General features: G+C 45.2%; 1 protein-coding gene across 7 annotated transcripts in view; it reads right to left on the bottom strand.

Moving 5' to 3' along the window:
- MAMDC2 (MAM domain containing 2) overlaps window positions 1-21820 on the bottom strand; it is an 85874-nt gene that overhangs the window by 3010 nt on the left and 61044 nt on the right. For 4 of the 7 annotated variants that reach the window (XM_081930574.1, XM_081930577.1, XM_081930575.1 and 1 more), the window contains 2 exons: window positions 4733-4826; window positions 1894-2046 (listed from right to left, as the gene is read on the bottom strand). In XM_081930574.1, the coding sequence (XP_081786700.1) occupies window positions 1894-2046; window positions 4733-4826 (247 nt within the window). Of the gene's footprint in view, window positions 1-23; window positions 57-818; window positions 1540-1893; window positions 2047-4732; window positions 4827-21820 lie in introns of those variants that run through there. The other 3 variants (XM_081930580.1, XM_081930578.1, XM_081930579.1) reach the window with 3 other exon arrangements.

The following is a 21820-nucleotide window of genomic DNA, read 5'->3' as shown; positions in this document are numbered from 1 at the left end:
AAAAGATACGCACCTCCATAAATGCTGTCATGAGTACCCTACCCTTGGGGCTTGTTCTGCATAAGGAATTAATGTGTCCACAGCTCAGTTAGACTTTCCTGGAGCTGCCTAGTGCACCAAGGCTTTCTCACAGTGTCGCCATTTCACAATCATCAGTGGCAGCAGTTTTTTATGTTCAAACTACAACTGCATCTAATAATCAACAAGTTCATATATTCCTGCCTCTATTGCTACAATTCCACTCTTCTTTGCTACTCATTTTGTCAAGGAAAAAAATTCTCCCCCCTCCTCTTGACCACCCCAGTCAATCCTGAAAGAAATAAGAATTGATAGCAATCTCAGGAGATGCAAAGAGACCAAGAATAGCAAGAACAGCTGTTGGGTGCTATGGATATCGCTGCACAGAATTGCATTAGTTAACAATGTGCTTGAGGATTCTTTGAACTTGGAGAAATATTATTGGGAAGTGTTTTTTTAAGTACCGTATTTTTCGCTCTATAGGGCGCACCGGACCATAGGGCGCATCTAGGTTTTTTGGGGGGGGTAAAGAAAAAACAAATTATTTCGGGCTGCAGGCTGCTATCCGCAAGCCTTCGGAGCCCGGCGGGAACTCCCACCGTGCTCTGAAGGCTAGCAGATAGTTGCCCGAAGCCAGGGGTGCGCAGCACTGCGCTCTCCGGCTTCGGGCTGCAGGCTGCTATCCACAGGCCGGGCTCCGAAGGCTTGCGGATAGCTTCCTTAAGCCTGGAGAGCGAGAGGGGTTGGTGCGCACCGATCCCTCTCGCTCTCCAGGCTTCAACAAAAGCCTGCATTCGCTCCACAGGACACACACACATTTCCCCTTCATTTTTGGAGGGGGAAATGTGTGTCCTATAGAGCAAAAAATATGGTAATCAGTATCATATTTTCAACCTAATTTGAAATCTATTTTTGGCAACAACACAGAATCCATTGAAGATGGTATAAAACCGACTGGGGTACACAGATCGTTAAACAACACATTATTTGGTTTCTAAGCTAGTCTTCTGTGACACAATGAAGCTGAGAAAATTGAAAATTTAGGAATCCAAGATCATTTAAATTAAAACACAAGTTTGTGCATCATTTTAAAAATCAGAACTATGAACTGTAGAATTAGCATCTCATGTTGCCTCAGTACTACTTATTACTAATTCTAGTTGTTTTTATACCCATGTTTTAAATATTTTTACTGAAGATACAGTAGAGGCAAAATTGTAGAATTCTGTGAAATATTTCCCTTTGGCTCTCCTGAAGTAAATAATACCACTCAACTGGTGGTATGTTATGGGTGCACAAAATATGGACATCCCAACAGGTTAAAATTGCACTTAAAGGGAAAATATTTTCACAGCTCTATTATCAACCTATTTCTTAGCTTTTCATAATTTGGCCATCTCAGAGCTCTCAAGAGGCAGACTCTTTGCAAAATGTCAAGGTACTGGAATAAATAATCCAGATTTTATAATGGCTTGAGTGTTCAAATGTTGTTCTTTTCCTGCCCAGGCTTATTGGAAGTGACTGAAAAAGAAATGAGACTGTCAATAATCTGTTACAGGTCTCTTTAATGCACAAAGCAACCTACATTGTAAGATCAGCTTTTTTGTTTGATAATAGGAAAAGAGTAAATCTGTTTAAAGGGGTTTGTCTGGGTTCTTAACTGTGTAAGTCCTCTTTGCAGAATAAGCAACTATGGTTTATTGACCCGTGTACATTATAAAATAAATTATCCCCTCTAAAAACTCTGAGTCCTGCCTTACCTAAAATATCCTGCCTTACCTAAAATGTATTGGATAAGAAAACTTTCTGTCTTATTCTCTGATCTTCCATATTTTAGTCAATGCCCTCTAGCTAAAAAATTACAGTTTAACTCACCTACCCCAGAAGTGTGGTCTCCTTTGGGTCCAGTATAAGAGGTGGGTGTCTGACCTCTTCCCTTATGCCAGCCACTCCGGTTTCTATTTTGCTGAATGAACCCACATTCATTTCGCTCAAAAGTACATTCTCCAGGAAAAGCAGGCAATATATCTGTAGCAAAGAATTTACAGAGTTACAGTTCAAAGTAGGTCCAACCCTGTCTGAAATACCACACATATATGGCATTGTGGGTGGAAGTCATCACCAACTTTACCTGTTACCTAAAATTTGCATCCATTAATCTATTTGAATTTGTCGGTTTTAAAAAGCAACACAGATGACACATTCCAAGGTTTTCTACTTTCTGAAATTATGAAAGCAAAATGGCTTTGGATCCCTTTACATAAACCATAAAACACACCTGCTTTTCACTCTAAAATAAACTTTATGGACAAATAATGTACTTGAGGAAAATATAGTCTGCCTTGGTCCTGGAGACTTAAGAATATGACCTTAATTATATATTTGCATAGGATTTTTTTCCCTACTCACAGTTTGGATCTCTAATGCCAGTGTGGCATTTAGGAAGTGTTACCCCAGAAAGTACGGACGCAGGTGGCGCTGTGGGTTAAAGCCTCAGCGCCTAGGACTTGCCGATCGAAAGGTCGGCAGTTCGAATCCCTGCGGCGGGGTGCGCTCCCGCTGCTCGGTCCCAGCGCCTGCCAACCTAGCAGTTCGAAAGCACCTCTGGGTGCAAGTAGATAAATAGGGACCGCTTACCAGCGGGAAGGTAAACGGCGTTTCCGTGTGCGGCTCTGGCTCGCCAGAGCAGCGATGTCACGCTGGCCACGTGACCCGGAAGTGTCTCCGGACAGCGCTGGCCCCTGGCCTCTTAAGTGAGATGGGCGCACAACCCCAGAGTCTGTCAAGACTGGCCCGTACGGGCAGGGGGTACCTTTACCTTTACCCCAGAAAGTAAGCATTATTGACATGGGAGAACTCAAATTGCATCTTGCACAATGCAGAAAGCACAGTTCATTCTGGCCTTCCATAAGTTCCTGCTTTCAGAGCAGACAGGGAAGAAACCCTGTAGGCGCATCTCATGACAAGTGTGATATAATGGGAATTTAATGTGCTAAAGGAAAGCATCCATATTCTTTGCCGCTTCCCTTTGAATACATGCTATTACTCATCAGCAACATCATCCCGCTCTATGGATGTGGCTATAAGGCAGACTTGTGGGACAATGGAGGCAAGGATGCACAGGCCTGTTTCCAGTGCTCCCAGCAACCACTAACATCATTTTCCTGAATGAACTGCTGGCATTAGTGTGAGCTGGCTACTATTTCTCTGGTGCCCTGGATTCTCCAGAAGATTGCAAGTATTTTGTATTATATATTTCAGAGCTGGGGAATCTCTGGTGCTCCAGATCTTGCTGGACTACAACACCCTGCTTTGCGGACCACTGGCCATGCTGGCTGGGGGCCAAGGAGGGCTCAGTCCAACAATGTCTTGGACAGCCACAGCTTATCTGTTCCCACACTACTTAATTTTAGGTCACTAATAGGAGAGCACCCAGGATAGAGCACACCTGCATATTCAGGTGTGTTTGGGTGTCCCTATGGGTTTAGGCTGGGAATGTGCTTGGTATGGTGAGATTTCCATGCATGTGCTGCTCATGGATTGGGACTGATGTAACCTATATGTCACAATACACATATGAGTAAAGCCTGTGAATCCGTTTATCATTTCCATATTACTGAGTAAAGGCAGGCTCAGATGCATAGTTATTTGACTTAATTTGTATCTTTACAACTAACTGAGCAATGATAATGTACTGTGGTGAGAAACAGAAATCGAGGATTAAAAAAAACTACTGTAAACTAAGCTAAAACGCAAGTGGCTTTACAGTAAGATCAGCAATAAAATATATATTTGAAAACACTGGAGAAGGCAAGGTATAGAATAACTACAACATGGAGCATATTTTGGAAAATGGGGAAAACCAGGGAGGGAGGGGTGGTCAAGTTAAATGTAAATTGGAAAATTATGTACCGATAACAATTTGAAATATATAAATAAAATCTTTTTAATTTTTTTTAAAAGGATAACGTACTGTGGTATGTTGTGAGATATTCTGAAAGAAAAATATGGAATTAATTAGGGAATTCTATAAGAGACATATTAAGAGATAATTCTTAGAAACCCTGTGGACACCATATGCATATTTCATAGAATCATAGAGTTGGAAGAGACCACAAGGGCCATCGAGTCCAACCCCCTGCCAAGCAGGAAACACCATCAGAGCACTCCTGACATATGATTGTCAAGCCTCTGCTTAAAGACCTCCAAAGAAGGAGACTCCACCACACTCCTTGGCAGCAAATTCCACTGTCGAACAGCTCTTACTGTCAGGAAGTTCTTCCTAATGTTTAGGTGGAATCTTCTTTCTTGTAGTTTGGAACCATTGCTCCGTGTCCGCTTCTCTGGAGCAGCAGAAAACAACCTTTCTCCCTCCTCTATGTGACATCCTTTTATATATTTGAACATGGCTATCATATCACCCCTTAACCTCCTCTTCTCCAGGCTAAACATGCCCAGCTCCCTTAGCCGTTCCTCATAAGGCATCGTTTCCAGGCCTTTGACCATTTTGGTTGCCCTCCTCTGGACACGTTCCAGTTTGTCAGTGTCCTTCTTGAACTGTGGTGCCCAGAACTGGACACAGTACTCCAGGCAAGGTCTAACCAGAGCAGAATACAGTGGCACTATTACTTCCCTTGATCTAGATGCTATACTCCTATTGATGCAGCCCAGAACTGCATTGGCTGCCCAGAATTGCATTGGCATATTAACTTACCAGCTGCTTGACAGCTTCCTAAACTCACTGACACATCATCTAGCGCCACTAGTCCACAATCCCAAAAGCTTCTACACCAGCTCACAAACACCACCTGAAATTTATAGAAAAGATGTTACTTTTTAAATGCTTTTGTTTTATCAGTCCTTGTAGTCTCCTTTTTCTAGGAAGAGAGCTTTCCTGCCTTTCTTTTTTAGTGTTCTCTGCTGAAGACATCTGAACTATTTTAGTCTGAAAAGAGAGGCGTTCCTATGTAGTCTCATCTCAGCACAAGCCTATGTTAAGTAACATTTATATTTTTCTGAATGTATGATAAATCCTGACTAGCTCTAGTACAAAATATTCTTTACTATTTACATTTTTGGCAGTACTTCATCCCAAAGGATCAGACGGCAATAAAATATATTTTATCACAACTAGTGATGGGAGGTGCGAATATTCTCCACAAACTAAATTCTAATGTAAGAACCAGTTTTACAACCCACATTTAAAAAATCTAGTAAATAATAAGTCAAGCTGTGATATTGCTAGTGTAAGTAATTTCAACTATATGTAATAGCAGAGGTCAGCAAGGCTTACCTGTTCTGGGCCAGTTCACTCCAGTGGAGATCCCTCGCCTGAGTGCGTGCGATTTCTGGCATCTGTGCAAACTTGATTTCCGGTGCTGCAAAAGTGAGTCCCCACGCTGTGCTGTCTGTTTAGCGCAGCGCGCGGGGACTCACCAAGCAGGCGGCTCGGAGGCCGGTAATATCACCCCCGTGGGCCGCTTGTGGCCCATGGGCCTTAGGTTGCCGACCCCTGTGTAACAGCCTTCTTTCTATTTTGGTGTGACCTTATTCTTAGCAATTCTATAGCCTTGGCCATACAGTGATGTATACACAACATAATTAGAATTCAAAGTTGATGGAAAATATACGGTTAGTGGCAGGCTTAGTGATTAATGTGAGTCTTTCACGTTGAATTTTCAATTTCAAGTTTGGTGCAAAAAATCAAAGAACGTGAATTCACTGCATTGTCCCATTGAATAAAAGTACAGATTTTGGTTGCCATCCTAACAGGTTTACCCATGAATAAACATGTTTTTGAATAAACATGGCCTAGGACCCTCGTACCTACGGGACCGCCTCTCCTGGTATACCCCACAGAGAGCCTCAAGCTCCATAGATAGCAACACCCTAGAGGTCCCGGGCCCTAAGGAAGTTAGATTGGCTTCAACCAGAGCCAGGGCCTTCTCAACACTGGCCCCGGCCTGGTGGAACGCTCTGCCTCATGAGACCAGGGCCCTGCAGGATCTGATTTCTTTCCGCAGGGCCTGTAAGACAGAGTTGTTCCGCCTGGCCTTTGGCTTGGAGCCAATTTGATTCCCTCCCTCTCTTTCTTTTTCCTTTCACCTCCTGTGAAGAGGCTGCGTCCTAATGTTTTAATGTTGTATTTTAATCTTGTTTTTCAAGTTGTATTCATTCAACTTGTTTTTATTATTGGTTGTTAGCCGCCCTGAGCCCAGCCTTGGCTGGGGAAGGCGGGGTATAAATAAAAATTATTATTATTATATAATTTTCAATGCATTCAAATGAAGATTCTATTTTAAATGGAAATTCTCTAATATTCTCATTAATCGAGAATATTCTCCAAAATATTACCATATTTTTCAGTGTAGATATTTTTTCCTTAGCAATAATAGGCAAAAATAGCGGGTCCTCTTATACACGGATAGCATGGGGGGGTTGGGCGATTGGTGTCAACAGCCAGGAGATTGGCAGCTGCGATTCGGCTTGTGATTGGTTGCTGCGGCAAGGTTTGCTGACAATTGGCTGCAACTGTGGCAACTGGACGTTGATTTACGGCAGTGTTGAGGCGTGTGTGGTTGCGTCTAGTGGGCAGGTGGGCTTTGAGTGGCGACCATGCATATGATTGGTGGCCATGGCAATGCGTGCAATTTGCGGTGATGTGCAGGCTGTAGAGCGACTGGCGGTGGTGACCCCCCGGCCACAAAATATAAGGGTCATCTTATGCATGGGGGCATGTATTCTCATAACATCATTAATCACAACATATAAATATTAAAGCCAATAGTATAAGATTGCAAAGCTTATGAGCAGACAGGTGAAGCAATTATTGGGTCTCCGGAATGGAAATACAGTAAGATGGACACTATACAATTTAACTAGATTAATACATTGGTGTGAGGGGAGCTACCTGATCAATTTTACCCTATACTTAAAAGATGAAACAACTGAAGGAGAAAGGGGGAGTTTCTCCATTCCTATAAATAAAAAATCTTCCATCCGTGGTAAGCCTCTGAACACAAATGGCATGTTATGGGAACACAGCCACCATGGGGAATAATCTAAAGTAAATAAACATTGCTTCCAGGGCTGGGTTAATGTATTTGGAAACAAAAATTTCTTTTCCATGTACTATCTGAAAGGCAGTAGGCAAGTGTATAATGCAAATTGCATGCCAGACCTTAACAAAAGACCATTTGTTCCCCCTCCTATTTTATAAACCAGAAAGCTAATTCTTTTTTAGGATAATTAGTAGCAGAATTGGCAAATACAGTCATACCTCAGATTACAGACGCTTCAGGTTGCGTTTTCTCGGGATACGGACCGCCGAAACCCAGAAGTACTGGAACAGATTACGTCTGGGTTTCGGTGGTTGCGCATGCGCAAAAGCGCTAAATTGTGCTTTGCGCATATGCAGAAGCACCGAATCGCAACCCATGCGTGCACAGACACGCAGCTGCGGGTTGTGAATATGCATCCCACACGGATCACATTTGCAACCCGAGCGTCCACTGTAAAGGCCAAAGTCTGCTGGCTGAGACTCCACTGTAGGTAGTAATTCTTCCACTGATACTTGACAGGTTTATGCTTGAAGCAAGAAGCCCTTTTGCAAGAGGCAACAAATACAATTATAAATATGTTTTCTGAACAGCATCTGAACAATCTCTGCAATTATTCTGCTGCTTCATCTATAACAGATGGAACTGAAATCCCTGTGCACGTTGTAAAAACTTTGAATCTGGGTGGGGGCTGTTCAAATGTTGACTTTACATACTTCCATTTGCCATTTCAACTGGTTAATGTATCTTGCAGATGACCTGCCAGCATGAATTATTTCTGTTGGCCCTTTGGCAGATACACTTTAAGTCTCCAAGCAAACAGTCCCTCAAAAACTTGCCAATGAACAATCACATGAATTAAATTACAAATTCTCAAGAGGATCTAAATCTGCATAGTCTTTTCAATTTAATGTAGCATGGCAGCTGAACAATATCTCACATTTAATCATACCGCATGAAGTACCATATCTTGCTTTCTGTGATATATTCAACATCAAATGAGAAACTATTGCAACAAATCATTTCCATTCTTACTGAAGCTAATGTAGTGATTTGCCCTTTCATTATGTTTCTTCAGACCCAACACCCTAGCCATTATTTCTTTACTATTACATTTCTATCCCACTTTTCTTCCACCGAGCTCAAGCTGGCACACATGGTTCTCCCCCTCCCCATGTTACCCTCCTGTGGGACTGGACAGGCTGAGAGGTGGTGACTGTCCCAAGGTCACTCAGTGACCTTCATGCATAGGTGGGGATTTGAACCCTGGTCTCCCAGAGGATACCCACACTAGCTATTTCAGCCATCTTTCTTGTTCTTTCATGCCACAATATCTGAAAACAACTGTGATCTAATGTGTCTTCTCGTTTGATTTTTAAAAAAATCTATGATGTGAGGACAAAATCGGTGAGAGTTTCCAGTTGTTTATCATCTGTACTTTCAAGCTCACGGGGCACAACCAAACAAATCACAAATAGAAACATGAACTGCACGTAGGCACACAATGTAGAATAATTTTTAAATATCAGGGTTTCCACTTCTGCAATGATACTGTTTTTCACTCCACAGAGGTTATATTAAATTATCAGAAAACATGGTTACAATTTGTAAATGTGTTGAGTACACACATTTGTACCTTCCTACAGTGGATGAGTCAAAATGCTGTAATAGAATCTCTGCTCTGAGCCTCACTGCCAAAGAAGAGGCTGGGAAAGAGGTAGAACTTTGAATTCCAGAAAGAAGAACAGGATTTAGAAGATGAGTTGAGCACAGAAGTATACAGGCAGCTCCATATCATTAATTAAAGTGTTCACAACATAGTCAATATTATTTAATATGCACAATTAATAGATTTAATATATTTATTTATTTATTAAGCAAATTTAATCTGTCCCTGGCAGATGCACTGCACGGAAATGCAGGAGAACCCAGTATTTGTGTGTGTAAAAAAAGAGAATCCAGCCCCTGGAATCCCGCCCAGAGAAGATCCAAGTGCACAGAGCAGGAGTCAAAGTGACCCCAAAGGTACCCTTTCCTTATTATTGTGTGTGTGTGGATGTGTGTGGGACACTAGAGGGGATCTGAAAAATCTTCCCCTCTCCAATCCGAGTTTGCTTTCCCCCACCAGACAGGTTTTTCTGCACAGCTGATACCTACCTACCGCAATCTCCCCAAACCCCTGCCGCTCCTTCCCACCCCACTGATCCCCCTTCTCTAGGGCCCAACCAGACCCTTGACTTCTGCACACCAAAGACAGTGAGGAGTGCCCCCAACACCCCACCACCAGCAGCAGCCCCCGTCTGGGGACAGCTCTCACCCATAGCTGTCAACTTACAGATTTGAAAATAAGGGACCAGCAGCCTTGAAAATAAGGGACCAGCACCCAGCAAAGGGACCTGCAGCCTCACCTGTTCCAGGCACTCCAGTCTTCCTGTCCTCCTGCAGTCTGGTCAAATTCATGCTGGTAGCTTCGAGAACACAGTCCAACCAACTTTGTAACCAGAGGTTCAAATGAATAGAATCTGAATCACATGCACCACAAGGCCTATGCAGCCTCAACTTAAGATGGCTCCCCGGCCTGGCTTTGCACTGCAAAGTTTGCAGCAGCACGTGTAACAAAATGGCGTCCAGCATTCAAAAAACCCCTCAGCTTGCATTAACTAGCCACACACACACACAGCCTCCCCCCCTCCTACGAGATCTCCTTTCCTTTTCCCCCACCATGTGCCCCCGCTCCAGACAGACCTTTTCACCGGCAAGGGTGAGTGGGCCATTGATGACGTATCCATCCGATCCCAATCCAAGCACTCAGCACAGGTATGTTCAACTTCTGAGCCCCTCTGAGCCAAAGGCAGAAAGCAGCCAAACGAAGCCTCAAGGAAAACCACCGTCACCTCTCCACTGGGAAGCGCTGAGCAAAGGCGAGTCCCCAGGGAACGCAGCCAATTTGATCAGCACAAGGCATGCAAGCTGCACCCCCCAGTCGTTCTTAGACTTCTTATTGGGTGAGCAACACAGCCAAGCAACACAGTGGGAGCCTCCCTCCTCCCTGGCTGGCAAGCAGGGAGGGAGAGGAGCTGCTTCCTTTGAAATTTAAGGGTCATCATTTTAGGGACATTTAAGGGACATCCATCAATAAGGGACAGCAGCGGGACATGGCGCTGGAATAAGGGACTGTCCCTTCAAATAAGGGACACTTGACAGCTATGCTCTCACCTAGCCTTTTGCTCCCTCCTTCCTGACTCTACGGGGTCAGGCAGCTTCCTTCTTCAGCGTCTACATTTCCCCTGTGGCAACTACTACATGAAGCTGCTGAGTGAAGCCATGTAAACATTCCTCCTATTTAATCTGGTCCTGGTGAGGCAGTAGAAAAACTGGACCAATGTCTGATACTAGTATTTCCAGTCCTAGGATGACACTTTAACCATTATACCAGTACTTCTCAAATGTTTTTAAACTGGTTCAACTTGTTACTCATTCTTTCAGGACCCACTTGTCAACCAAGTACCTCAGGTTACATACACTTCCGGTTACAGACTCCGCTAACCCAGAAATAGTACCTCGGGTTAAGAACTTTGCTTCAGGATGAGAACAGAAATTGTGCTCTGGCGGCACGACAGCAGCGAGAGGCCCCATTGGCTAAAGTGGTGCTTCAGGTTAAGAACAGTTTCAGGTTAAGTACAGACCTCCAGAAAGAATTAAGTACTTAACCAGAGGTACCACTGTACTGCTTTTGAGACTCCATTTCCCCTTCTGCAACAGAAAACCCAACGACGTCACTTTATTTGTGAGTGAATATAGTGCTATGTGGGCAGTATCTATGGGAATAATTTAATTGGGAGTGCAGCAGGAAGTGGATAATGACCACATGCTTACAACTGTTTTGTTCTTGCTTCATAAGGCTTTGTGTTGGCTTATCAGTGACTTTGTGCTGATACAGGTTTCATACTGATTGTTTTAGTAGATGTTAATTGGTTGTATCTGTATTTCTTGGTTACCGAATTGTAATGTGAATTGTCCAGAAATCATGGCCGATTGTGTTGTATATAAATGCACCCCAAAATAAAATATAGTCACAGATATCAGATCTCCAGTATCCCAATGTTTAAAGTATAATGTGGACAAATTATGCAGATGCTTTTCTGTCCAAGGATAAAAAAGGAACAGCAATTGCAGCACTGAAGAATGAAGGAGAAAAGAGCCCTGAGAGAAAACCACGGCTGGAGACTATTCCTGTTGCATCTCCTGTATATTCAAACAGTTACACAGTGCAACAGAAATGGCTACCTGAACAGAAAAATAGGATAGTGATGTGTTTAGCAAGTCCTCAGCATTCAATTAGACTTCCTGTGTCTTAATTTTACAAGTCTGTTTCTTCACTGGTGAAACTATACCTCTTTGATTCTTTTTACAACAGGGAAATATTTTGTCCTAAACAGAAATTAATCTTAGCCTCCCCCTTTCTTACACAGTCACCAACAAGAAAGTGAGGAGAAAAATGAATGTTTTACAATATATTTATGGTATGATAAAATTTTAGGGGGCACACACATAGTGAACTCACATTAGTTTCCAGAAAACTAATCCTTTACCCTTCAGAATTTAGGAAATAGTTCCTGAGAAAATTACACTTTATTTTAGCATACAGAACAATCCCAAAAGCCATTTTGGCTCTCCTAATGACTCTAACTATTTCCTCTGCAGAAGGAAATATCTTGTAGAAACTTTCCCAGTACAGTGGTACCTCAGTTTAAGAACAATCCTGTTTACGAACGATTCGGTTTACGAACTCCACAAAACCAGAAGTAGTGTCCTGGTTTGCAAACTTTACCTCGGCCTAAGAACGGAAGCCAAACGGTGGAAGGGCACTGGCAGCGGGAGGCCTCATTAGGGAAAGCACACCTCAGTTTAAGAACGGTTTCGGTTTAAGAACGGACTTCAGGAATGGATTAAGTTCATAAACCAAGATACCACTGTAGGCCTGTGACCTGGGTTCAAGAATTGAAGAATTTACCAACTCAAAAGAATGCCCCAGACTGGCCAGGTAATGCAATTAGTAGCCATTATCAGGTAGCTTTTATATGCCTGTTGTCTTTGCCCATGGAGTTTTCTTGGCAGGGATACTGGAGTGGCTTGTGCTCACTGGAAGAACAGATCGTGAAGCTGAGGCTCCAAGACTTTGGCCACCTCATGAGAAGAGAAGACTCCCTGGAAAAGACCCTGATGTTGGGAAGGATGGAGGGCACAAGGAGAAGGGGAAAACAGAGGACGAGATGGTTGGACAGTGTTCTCGAAGCTAACTGCAGGAGGCAGTGGAAGACAGAAGTGCCTGGCGTGCTCTGGTCCAGGGGGTCACGAAGAGTCGGACACGAGTAAATGACAGGAGACAAGCCGCACTCTCAAATTTCTGTTGTAGATGTGTATGATGTCTTTGGGGTAGCTTTTGGCTAAGGGGTTGGGCAATTTCTAAAGTCTTTAAAAGTTTTTGCACACCTTTGTTTTGGTTCCTCACCTCTTTGCAAGAGAAGGGGAACACTGTTGCAGCAGGAAATTAAAGATCTTCCCTGCTTTCCTTCTACTGGTTCCTGCCTCCATTCATTATTCTCTGACCAATCATGGACTTGCGCCTTGGGAGGTTGGGATGCAAAAGCCAATCCCAATTTTTTCTACAACAATGGAAAAATTACTGACAGCAAATAATAAAGTTCTGACTTGAGAAACTATTGGAAGAGTACAACATGGAAGTGGTCCCTTTAGAGCAGTTATGGGACAAACCGGTTTCAAGACAGAACTGTCTATGTTTATTATAAATGATCTATTGTTTTTAAGTTGGTACAGTGGTACCTCAGGATAAGAACTTAATTCCTTCTGGAGGTCCGTTCTTAACTTGAAACTGTTCTTAACCTGAAGCACCACTTTGCTTCATGGGGCCTCCTGCTGCTGCCGTACTACCAGCACGCAATTTCTGTTCTCATCCAGAAGCAAAGTTCTTAACCTGAGGTACTATTTCTGGGTTAGCAGAGTCTGTAACCTGAAGCATCTGTAAGCTGAAGCATCTGTAACCCGAGGTACCACTGTACTGGTATTTTTACAGCCCCCCGAAATTTGGAACATGCTGGGATCTTCACTGCTTAATCAGGCCTAGATCCCTGTTCCTCCAAAAAGCAACAGTGTTGACTGGACAGGGTAGAATTCCTTAGGAAAACATGTAGTTTAAAAAATCCTAAAGTTTCTGCCCCTTTTCATCCTTGGGTTCCAGCTAAATAACTCTCATGATGGTAGGGATTTTTTTAGCATGACGTCCTTACTTTGTTGATGGACAGAGAGTGAACTATTAACTACAGATACTCTTATTTTTGTTTTAAGTTGAACTGTTAGCTGTATTTACTGTTAAAAATCTTTATTGATTTATCGCTTATCTGTTTAAACTCACACTCAAGAGTTTTCTAAGGTGGCTAATCACATTTTGTATCCATGGCCTACTTGCTACTTTTCCTGTACAAAATACTCCAGCCAGTAACTACCTGAAACAGCTAATTCAAACATATCTTGGAAAACCCTACACAGCCTCAGAAACAAGAGTTCTTTCATTCATCCGTTACGCAGTTTTGACTCAGAGAACAAATATGTTCACAAAACGCTGCACCAAAAGCTAAAGTATGGACTTCATTTAATATTTGCATGATGTACTCTTTACAGTGTGGAGGAGCATGGAGTAAAATAAGTTGCTAAAAAGTTTTAGAAGGTTTTTCCAACTACAAAAGTTATGTAACCAGGACGGTTCTAAAAAGGATGGAATGGAAACATCTGATTCTCTCACTCTATTTGACATTCAAGGATGGCCAAAATACAACTTGGCTGTATAGACTATTTACTATTTCCATAGACAACCAGGAAATCAAAGTTGCATAAATCAACCACAGGCCAGCTCAAACAAGTGCTAGGCATGAAGATTCATGAGAAGGAATAAAGCTGGAGAACAGGAAAATATAAACTGATTTTCATTAAGCTTGCATTGAAATTACACATGGGACCTGTAAGAAAATGTTGTGCACTAAATTATAAATTCTACATGTTCTTCATTCAATGTAAAAGTTTTGCAACCACAATCATGCGCCACCCCCTTTGCTGGTGACATATTATTGTGTACACAGCACTCAAGGTGTGATCTTACTTGTGTGGACCCTTTGTCTCTTCTGTAATGCCTCTGTATTGCACTATATATAACTGGGAAGCACTGGCCTGCGAGCACTCCAATTGGAGAACAGCCTTTACCAAAGGCGTCATGGACTTTGAAGATGCTTGAAGTCAGAGCAAAAAGGAGAAACAAGCTAAGAGAAAGGCATGTTTGGCAAACCCTAATTGTGATCAACTCCCATCCAGAAACCTATGTCCCCACTGTGGAAGGACGTGTGGATCCAGAATTGGCCTCCACAGTCACTTACGGACTCAATGTTAAAACCGTGTTTATGGAAGACAATCTTACTCAGCTATGAGTGATTGCCAGAGAAGAAGAAGAAGAAGAAGAAGAAGAAGAAGAAGAAGAAGAAGAAGAAGAAGAAGAAGAAGAAGAAGATTGCACTATAGACTGTGATCCCCTGGAGTCAGGGACCTCCCCTCTTGACTTTGCAAAGCACTGTGTACATACATGGTGTTACCTTATTTAGTATTATTAATAGCAATAATGAAAATGAGTCTCCTGTTGATGACACCTAATATGACATTGGTCTTTCGACTCATAGCATTATACTGTTATTTTGCCACCCACTATAACCCCTAAATGTTTTCAAGAAGTGCTACCACTTATCCAAGTTGCCATTTAATGCTTGCATATTTAGTTCACTTTTCTTATTGTAATATTTTAGGTTTTTCCCAAAAAAAGGGGAGAGAGAGAGTGCACTATTTATATTTATAGCAAACAGAATGAAACTCACACGACCATGCTACTAACTTGTTTAGCTGAAGAAATCTTAAAGATGTGATGAGGATACTATTTCTATTTCTACTCCTACTCCTAATAATAAAATGACCTTGAGGCATTGCTTCTTTTGAGAAGAGCAAATCTAGAATATGGAAACAGGTAGAAATAGCAGTAAGGAATATGGAGAGCTAAAGCAAAAACATACTTTGTACACCTCACATGATTTTGATATGTAAGTCATACCGTACTCCTTGACAACTTTCATCCATAGGGGCAACACATAGATACATACACACATGAACAGCCGCAGCTACACAGAGGCAAGATCTCTCCTACCTCTCCCATTCTGCAGAGCACCCATATCAAAGCAGATAACTTCTCTCATCATCGGTAGTAGTTCCCATTGCTGATCAAAAACTGTTCATGTTGCTCCTACTTGTCTTTTTAGCTGGCCTTGAAGCAAAAATGCTGAAGGCACTTAATGCTGAGTGCTTTAAAATATGGTTATTGGTACTGTCATCTCTTTGCAGTTTTTTTTTGCAGATAAAGTCATGCAGATTTGGAAAGAGCAGGGCTGGGGCGGGAGAGTGCTAGAGTCCTGTCTAGACAAGTTGTGTTATGTACTGAAGTTCTCACCCTGGGCCAGCAGGGGGATACTGTAGGTAGTTTTCACTCAGGTCCACGTCAGTTATTTTAGGCGGGAAACCCTGGGTTGTTGTTGCTACAATGTTGACAGCTGGCTGCCTATAAAAGCAGGCCGGCTGAGCTGTTTGCTGTTCAGTTTTCTGTTCCAGCTTACAAAATAAAGAGCTGTTTTGGAGAAATCGCTGTGTTGTCTGCCATGTCTACCCACTATTTAACACTGGCGACGAGGATGGGATTTCTCCAAAACAGCATCCTCCAGTGAAGACGATGATGTGCACCAGACAAAGCGGGAGCGCAGGAAGTTCCAACAGAAGTCCAAGGGCCAACCGGAATGTGCCGGCTGCAGAGGCAACCATTCCCGTGCCAAGTGTCAATTCAGAGACGCCATCTGTAGGAAGTGTTCCAGAAGGGGCCACATCGCTAAGGTCTGCCGATCAGCTCCGTCTGACACCCCCCCCCTTCACCGACTCGAAAGTCCAAGTCTTCACTCCAGTCTGCCAAGGAAAGCTGTTTCGCTCTCACCAACTGCCGCTGCCCATCTGGAACCACGATTGGCCAAACCGACTCGCCTACGCGACGCAAGCTAAATGTCACGGTGCTCATTGAAGGAGCTCCATGTGACATGGACATTGACACCGGGTCTGCCCTGTCCATTGTGTCTTGGAGCACCATCAAAAGACTGGTACACAGAGTGTCCAAAAGGCAACTCAACTCTCACCGCGTACACCTGAGAGACTACCAGGGAAACGACATTCCCGTGGTAGGCGTTGGCCGGTTCCGGATTGCCTTCAAGGATTTTTCGGGCCTGCTCCGACTGGTGGTGGTCGAAGGTCAGCGGCCAAGCCTCCTAGGGCTAGACTGGTTTGATGCCCTCGGCTGAGGGTCTGGTCAAAGACTTTGCCGAGGTTTTTGATGGCACTTTGGGGCAATATACAGGTACGCCCATCTCCTTTAGCCTTGATCCATCAAGCTAAAGCCACGCCGGGTTCCCTTTGCTCTCAAGGCTAAGGTGGATGAACAACTGGACAAGCTGATAGCCCAAGGAGTTTTGGAGCCGGTGGACCACGCCAAGTGGGAAACCCCCATCGTCACGGGTCGGTGAGAATCTGCGCTGACTACAAGTGCACGATCAACAAGGCACTTCAGCAGCACGCTTACCCGGTTCCTGTTGTTTAACACCTGCTGCATTCCCTGGGTGAGGGTAAGGTCTTCGCTAAGCTGGACCTTGCCCAAGCCTATCAACAACTGCCCGTTGATAATGCCACCGCTGAAGCCCAGACAATCGTCACCCACCGAGGGGCATTTCGTTGCCGCCATTTGCAGTTTGGGGTGAGTGTCTTCCAAAGCCTTATGGAGCATCTCCTGCAAGGGCTTCTGGGCGTGGTACCGTATTTCGATGGCGTCTTGGTGTCCGCAGACCCACACCAGCAGCTGTTCGAGCGCCTCCGTGCCGTGCTGACCAGGTTCCAGGAGGCCGGGCTCAAGGTAAAGAGGGAGAAGTGCCAGATCGCTGTTCCACAGGTGGAGTTCCTGGGCTATCTTACCGACGCCTCTGGCCTTCACCCAACGACATCCAAGATCCGCGCTATCCAGCAGGCCCCCATCCCAAAGAACAAGACGGAGTTGCAGGCATTCCTGGGACTGCTGAACTTTTATAACATGTTCCTGCCCCACAAAGCCACGGTGGCTGAGCCTCTTCACCGACTCCTCAGCACGAAGACACCTTGGTCCTGGGGTCACCGGGAGATGGCGGCCTTCAACGCGGTCAAGGCTCTCCTTTCATCGGACAGTGTGCTGGTACAGTACAGTGAAGCCAGGCCGCTGGTCCTTGCCTGCGACGCCTCACCTTTTCGCATTGGTGCTGTCCTTAGTCACCGTTTTCCAGACGAAAGAGAAGCATCGCTCGCCTACTTTTCCAAGAACCTATCTCCGACTGAATGGAATTACAGCCAGCTTGACAAGGAGGCACTGGCACTTGTGGCTGGAGTGAAGAGGTTCCATGAATACCTCTACACCAGAACTTTCAACCTCATCACCGACCACAAGCTGCTCCTGGGCCTCCTTGCTGGTGTTTGACCAACTCCACTGACGCCCTCAGCTGTTGCCCTCTTCCAGAGTTTGTGGAAAACCCGGCTCCTGCTCTATCGCTCCTCCTGATTGAGGATCTTCCAGCAGCGCCTATATCAGCTGCCACTGTGGCCTCCGCATCTGCCCAGGATCGCACCATCAGCTGTGTGCTGAACTGGGCGTGGAGGGGGTGGCCACAAGGGCCTTTTGCATCGGAGTTCCAGCCGTTCGCAACCAGACAACATGAACTCTCGGCTCATCGTGGCTGTCTGCTGTGGGGAGACCGCGTCCTGGAGGCTCTGCACGTTGGCCACCCAGGAATAGTCAAAATGAAGGCGTTGGCTCGGTGTTACGTCTGGTGGCCTAACATGGATGATGCCATCACTGCCTGGGTGTCCGCCTGTCAAGCGTGCCAAGAATCAAGGCCTGCACCACCGGCAGCTAAGGGACAAACCTGGGAGACGCCAAAGACACCCTGGTCGAGGGTGCACATCGATCTGGCTGGCCCCTTTCATGGCCGGACCTTTATGGTAGTGGTGGACGCGTATTCCAAATGGCTGGAGGTGACCCTGATGCCCTCCACCACTACAGAGGCCGTCATCCGGGTGCTGTGAGGCCTGTTTGCGATGCATGGGTGTCCTGATGTCCTTGTCTCCGACAACGGACCACAGTTCACGTCAGGCACTTTGAGCGGTATTGGGACTGGGCATCCGCCATGCCCTAACGGCACCCTTTCATCCATCCAGCAACGGGCAAGCGGAGAGAATGGTGCGCTCGGCAAAAGAGGCACTGGCGTGCCTGGACCAGGGAGACTGGCACGAGCGGGTCGCCGAATACTTGTTCGTGCAACACATCACCCCTCATGCAGCCACAGGGCGGAGTCCTGCTGAACTGCTTATGGGCCGCCGCCTCAGGTCACCGCTTGACCGGCTGCACCCGGACTTTGCCGTGGCCGAACCCCCAGGCTCTGCCAACGCGCCACGGTCATTTGTTCCAGGAAACCAGGTCTTTGCCCGGACGTATGTGGGGGACATTCCTTGGGTGCCAGCCACAGTAGTGGGAGTCACTGGACCTCGCTCGTACCAGGTGGCACTCGAAGACGGACGCCTGTGGCGCTGGCACATAGACCAGCTTAGGCGCAGGGTTGGGGACTTGGACACTACCGTGGTGCCCCCAACTGCGCTTGTGGCTCCAGAAGAGACACTTACAGATGGCGAGGCTCCACCTACACCTCCCTCGCAAACTGCCAGCATGGAGCTGAACCAAGCTGCTTCAGAGGGTCTGCCAGACTTACCACAGACTCAGACCACTCCACTTGCGGAGGCTTCACCCACAGCAGCGGATCCAAGGGACTTGGTTTCAACGCCACCTAGGGTCGCACCACAGCCTCAGCAAGAATTGTGTGGCCCCCCGGACTTGGCTACCAGTCCCCGGCGGTCTGGCAGAGTTTCCAAGCACCCAACTTATTTAAAGGACTATGTTGTTGGACATGTATCACTGTTGGTCTAAGTATGGGAAATGAAACCGATATGTTTTTGTGCCTAATTGAACCATTACGTGTAGTGCTGATTGGCTGAGCTCAACCAATCCTTATCTTATACCTACTGTTAACCAATCAACAGGCTGTCTGTGAGGAAGACTTATGTTTTTGGGCAGGCTGCCAAGAATATTTCTGAGACCACATAAGACCAATCCTGAAAGACCTACAGAAAGGAACAATAGGATCCTGGCCACCACCTCCACCTATACCTACACCTGCACCTACACCCTCGGGACCAGAGGACCAAAAGAAAGAGACGCCACCACAGGACTAACAGACTGATCCGGGATGTCTCTGCAGCTTCTTAGTTGGAATATAAATGGCGGGAATTCCCCAGAAAAAAGAAGAAGAATTTTTCATATATTGAAAAAAGAACAATTGGACATTATTTGCTTGCAGGAAACACATGTGACTAGGCTTCATAGAAAAGTGTTAATTAATAAAAGACTAGGCTAAGAATTTATTTCATCGGACAAAGTTAAGAAAAGAGGAGTGGTGATTTATGCAAAGGAGAGCCTGTCACCAAAACTCTTATTTAAAGATGAGCAAGGAAGAATTTTGGCAATTGAAATACAGGTCCAAGGAGAAAAGTTTTTAATATTAGGAATTTATGCACCGAATGAGGGGAAATCAGAATTTTACAGGAAACTGCATGAGACAATTCTGGACTATCTGGACTATACCAACATCATTATGATGGGAGATATGAATGGGGTGGTCTCTACAAATATGGATAAGTCACAAAATCAAAATTTAACAAAAGACGGCAGACTACCTAAAACCTTCTTTGAACTAACTGACAATATGGACTTGATTGATATATGGAGGATAAAGAACCCCTTAGGTAGAGAAGGAACTTTCTTTTCTGAAGCCCACCTGTCATGGACAAGAATCGACCAAATATGGATAGCTAGAGGACTGGCACCTAAGACTAGAAAAGTGGAAATCTGCCCAAAAACCTGCTCCGACCATAACGCTATGAAAGTGGAAATGAGACTTACCGTAAATTTCGCTCCATAACACGCAGATTTTTCCTCCTAGAAAGTAAGGGGAAATGTCTGTGCGTGTTATGGAGCGAATGCCTAGAGATGGCGGGGGAATCTGCTGCAGTTGTGAGCTGTCCGTGGCTCGCTTTGAAACAGCAAAGCGGGTGTAAGCGGCTCCTGGCAGCGAGCTGAGCTGGGGAGGAGGGAGAGAAGCAGAGTGGGCTTGGCTGCTTTAAAACAACCCCGTCCTCTTTAAAACAACCTCTCTCCTCCCCACTGAGCTGCTAAGTAGCTGCAAAGCTTTTCAGCCAGCCTAGCCGGGAGGAGGGAGAGAAGCAGAGCGGGGTTGGCTGCTTTAAAACAACCCCGTGCTCTCTGTCCCTGCCTGCAGTTTTTTGCTGTCCGATGTTGGATTAGCCACTATAGGGGCTGTGTGTGTGTGCTTGAGCTATCGTTCTCCTCCTCCTCCTTCCCGTTCACTCTCCCTGCGCCCCTGCGCTCTCCCTCCGACTTTAGAATTGACACGCTGTGTGTGTGTGTGTGTGTGTGTGTGAGAGAGAGAGAGAGAGAGAGAGAGGGCTCCTTCTCCTCCTCCTGCTTCCCATTCACTCTCCCTGCGCTCTCCCTCCGACTTTAGAATTGACACTCTGTGTGTCTGTGTGTGTGAGAGAGGGCTCCTTCTCCTTCTCTTGCTTCCCGTTCACTCCCCCAGCGTCCCTGCGACTTCCAGCGCCCTGCGACTTTAGGGCCAGTTCTCTCTCTCTGTGTGTGTGTGTTTTGACCTCACTGCGCTTGTTGGGGGAGAGTGTTGGTCGTAATTTTTCTTGATTTCTCTCAGAGTGGTTACTATCATGGTTTCCTTGCCGGGGAGGAGGGAGAGACGCAGAGCCTGCTTGTTCTAAAGGAGCAACGCCAGAGAGGAGCCTCTCCTGCATTATCAGCAGCATCCTTCTCCACACCCCCCACGCGTGCTCCTTGTCCCTTGAGTTCTTTTCCTTCCCTCCCCACTTAAAAGGTGGTTACAAAGAACGGATCCACATGGATCCTCAGGATTTTTGCACTAGGTCACCCCAAATTCACCATCAGATCACATAGCATATCCATGGCTACAGCCTGCACCAAAAAACACACGCACCCACTGTTTCATGGGGCCGCAATGGTGCAAAACGTGGTTACAAAGCATGGATCCACATGGATCCTCAGGATTTTTGCATTGGGCTACCCCAAACTCATCGTCAGATCACATGTCTGTGGCCACAGCATGAACCACAAAAATCATACATCCACTGTTTTGTTTAGAATATTTTTTTCTTGTTTTCCTCCTCTAAAAACTACGTGCATGTTATGGTCAGGTGCGTGTTATAGAGCGAAAAATACGGTACTCCAATCGGTTCCTTCAGATGGAAAAATGAATGACACCCTATTAAGAGATCAGGAGATTGTCAAGAAGGCCCAAAAACCTTAAAAGACTATTTTGAAATAAATTTGAACACTACGGTGGAAAAAAGAATAATCTGGGACGCAAGTAAAGCAGTTATGAGAGGGTTTTTGATACAACAGAACACAATAAAGAAAAGACTTTGGA

Source organism: Podarcis melisellensis (assembly GCF_964234715.1).
Source record: "Podarcis melisellensis genome assembly, chromosome: 11".
Taxonomy (NCBI): domain Eukaryota; kingdom Metazoa; phylum Chordata; class Lepidosauria; order Squamata; family Lacertidae; genus Podarcis; species Podarcis melisellensis.
Note: the sequence above shows the minus strand (reverse complement) of the source record. Positions and strands in the feature narration are given on the sequence as shown.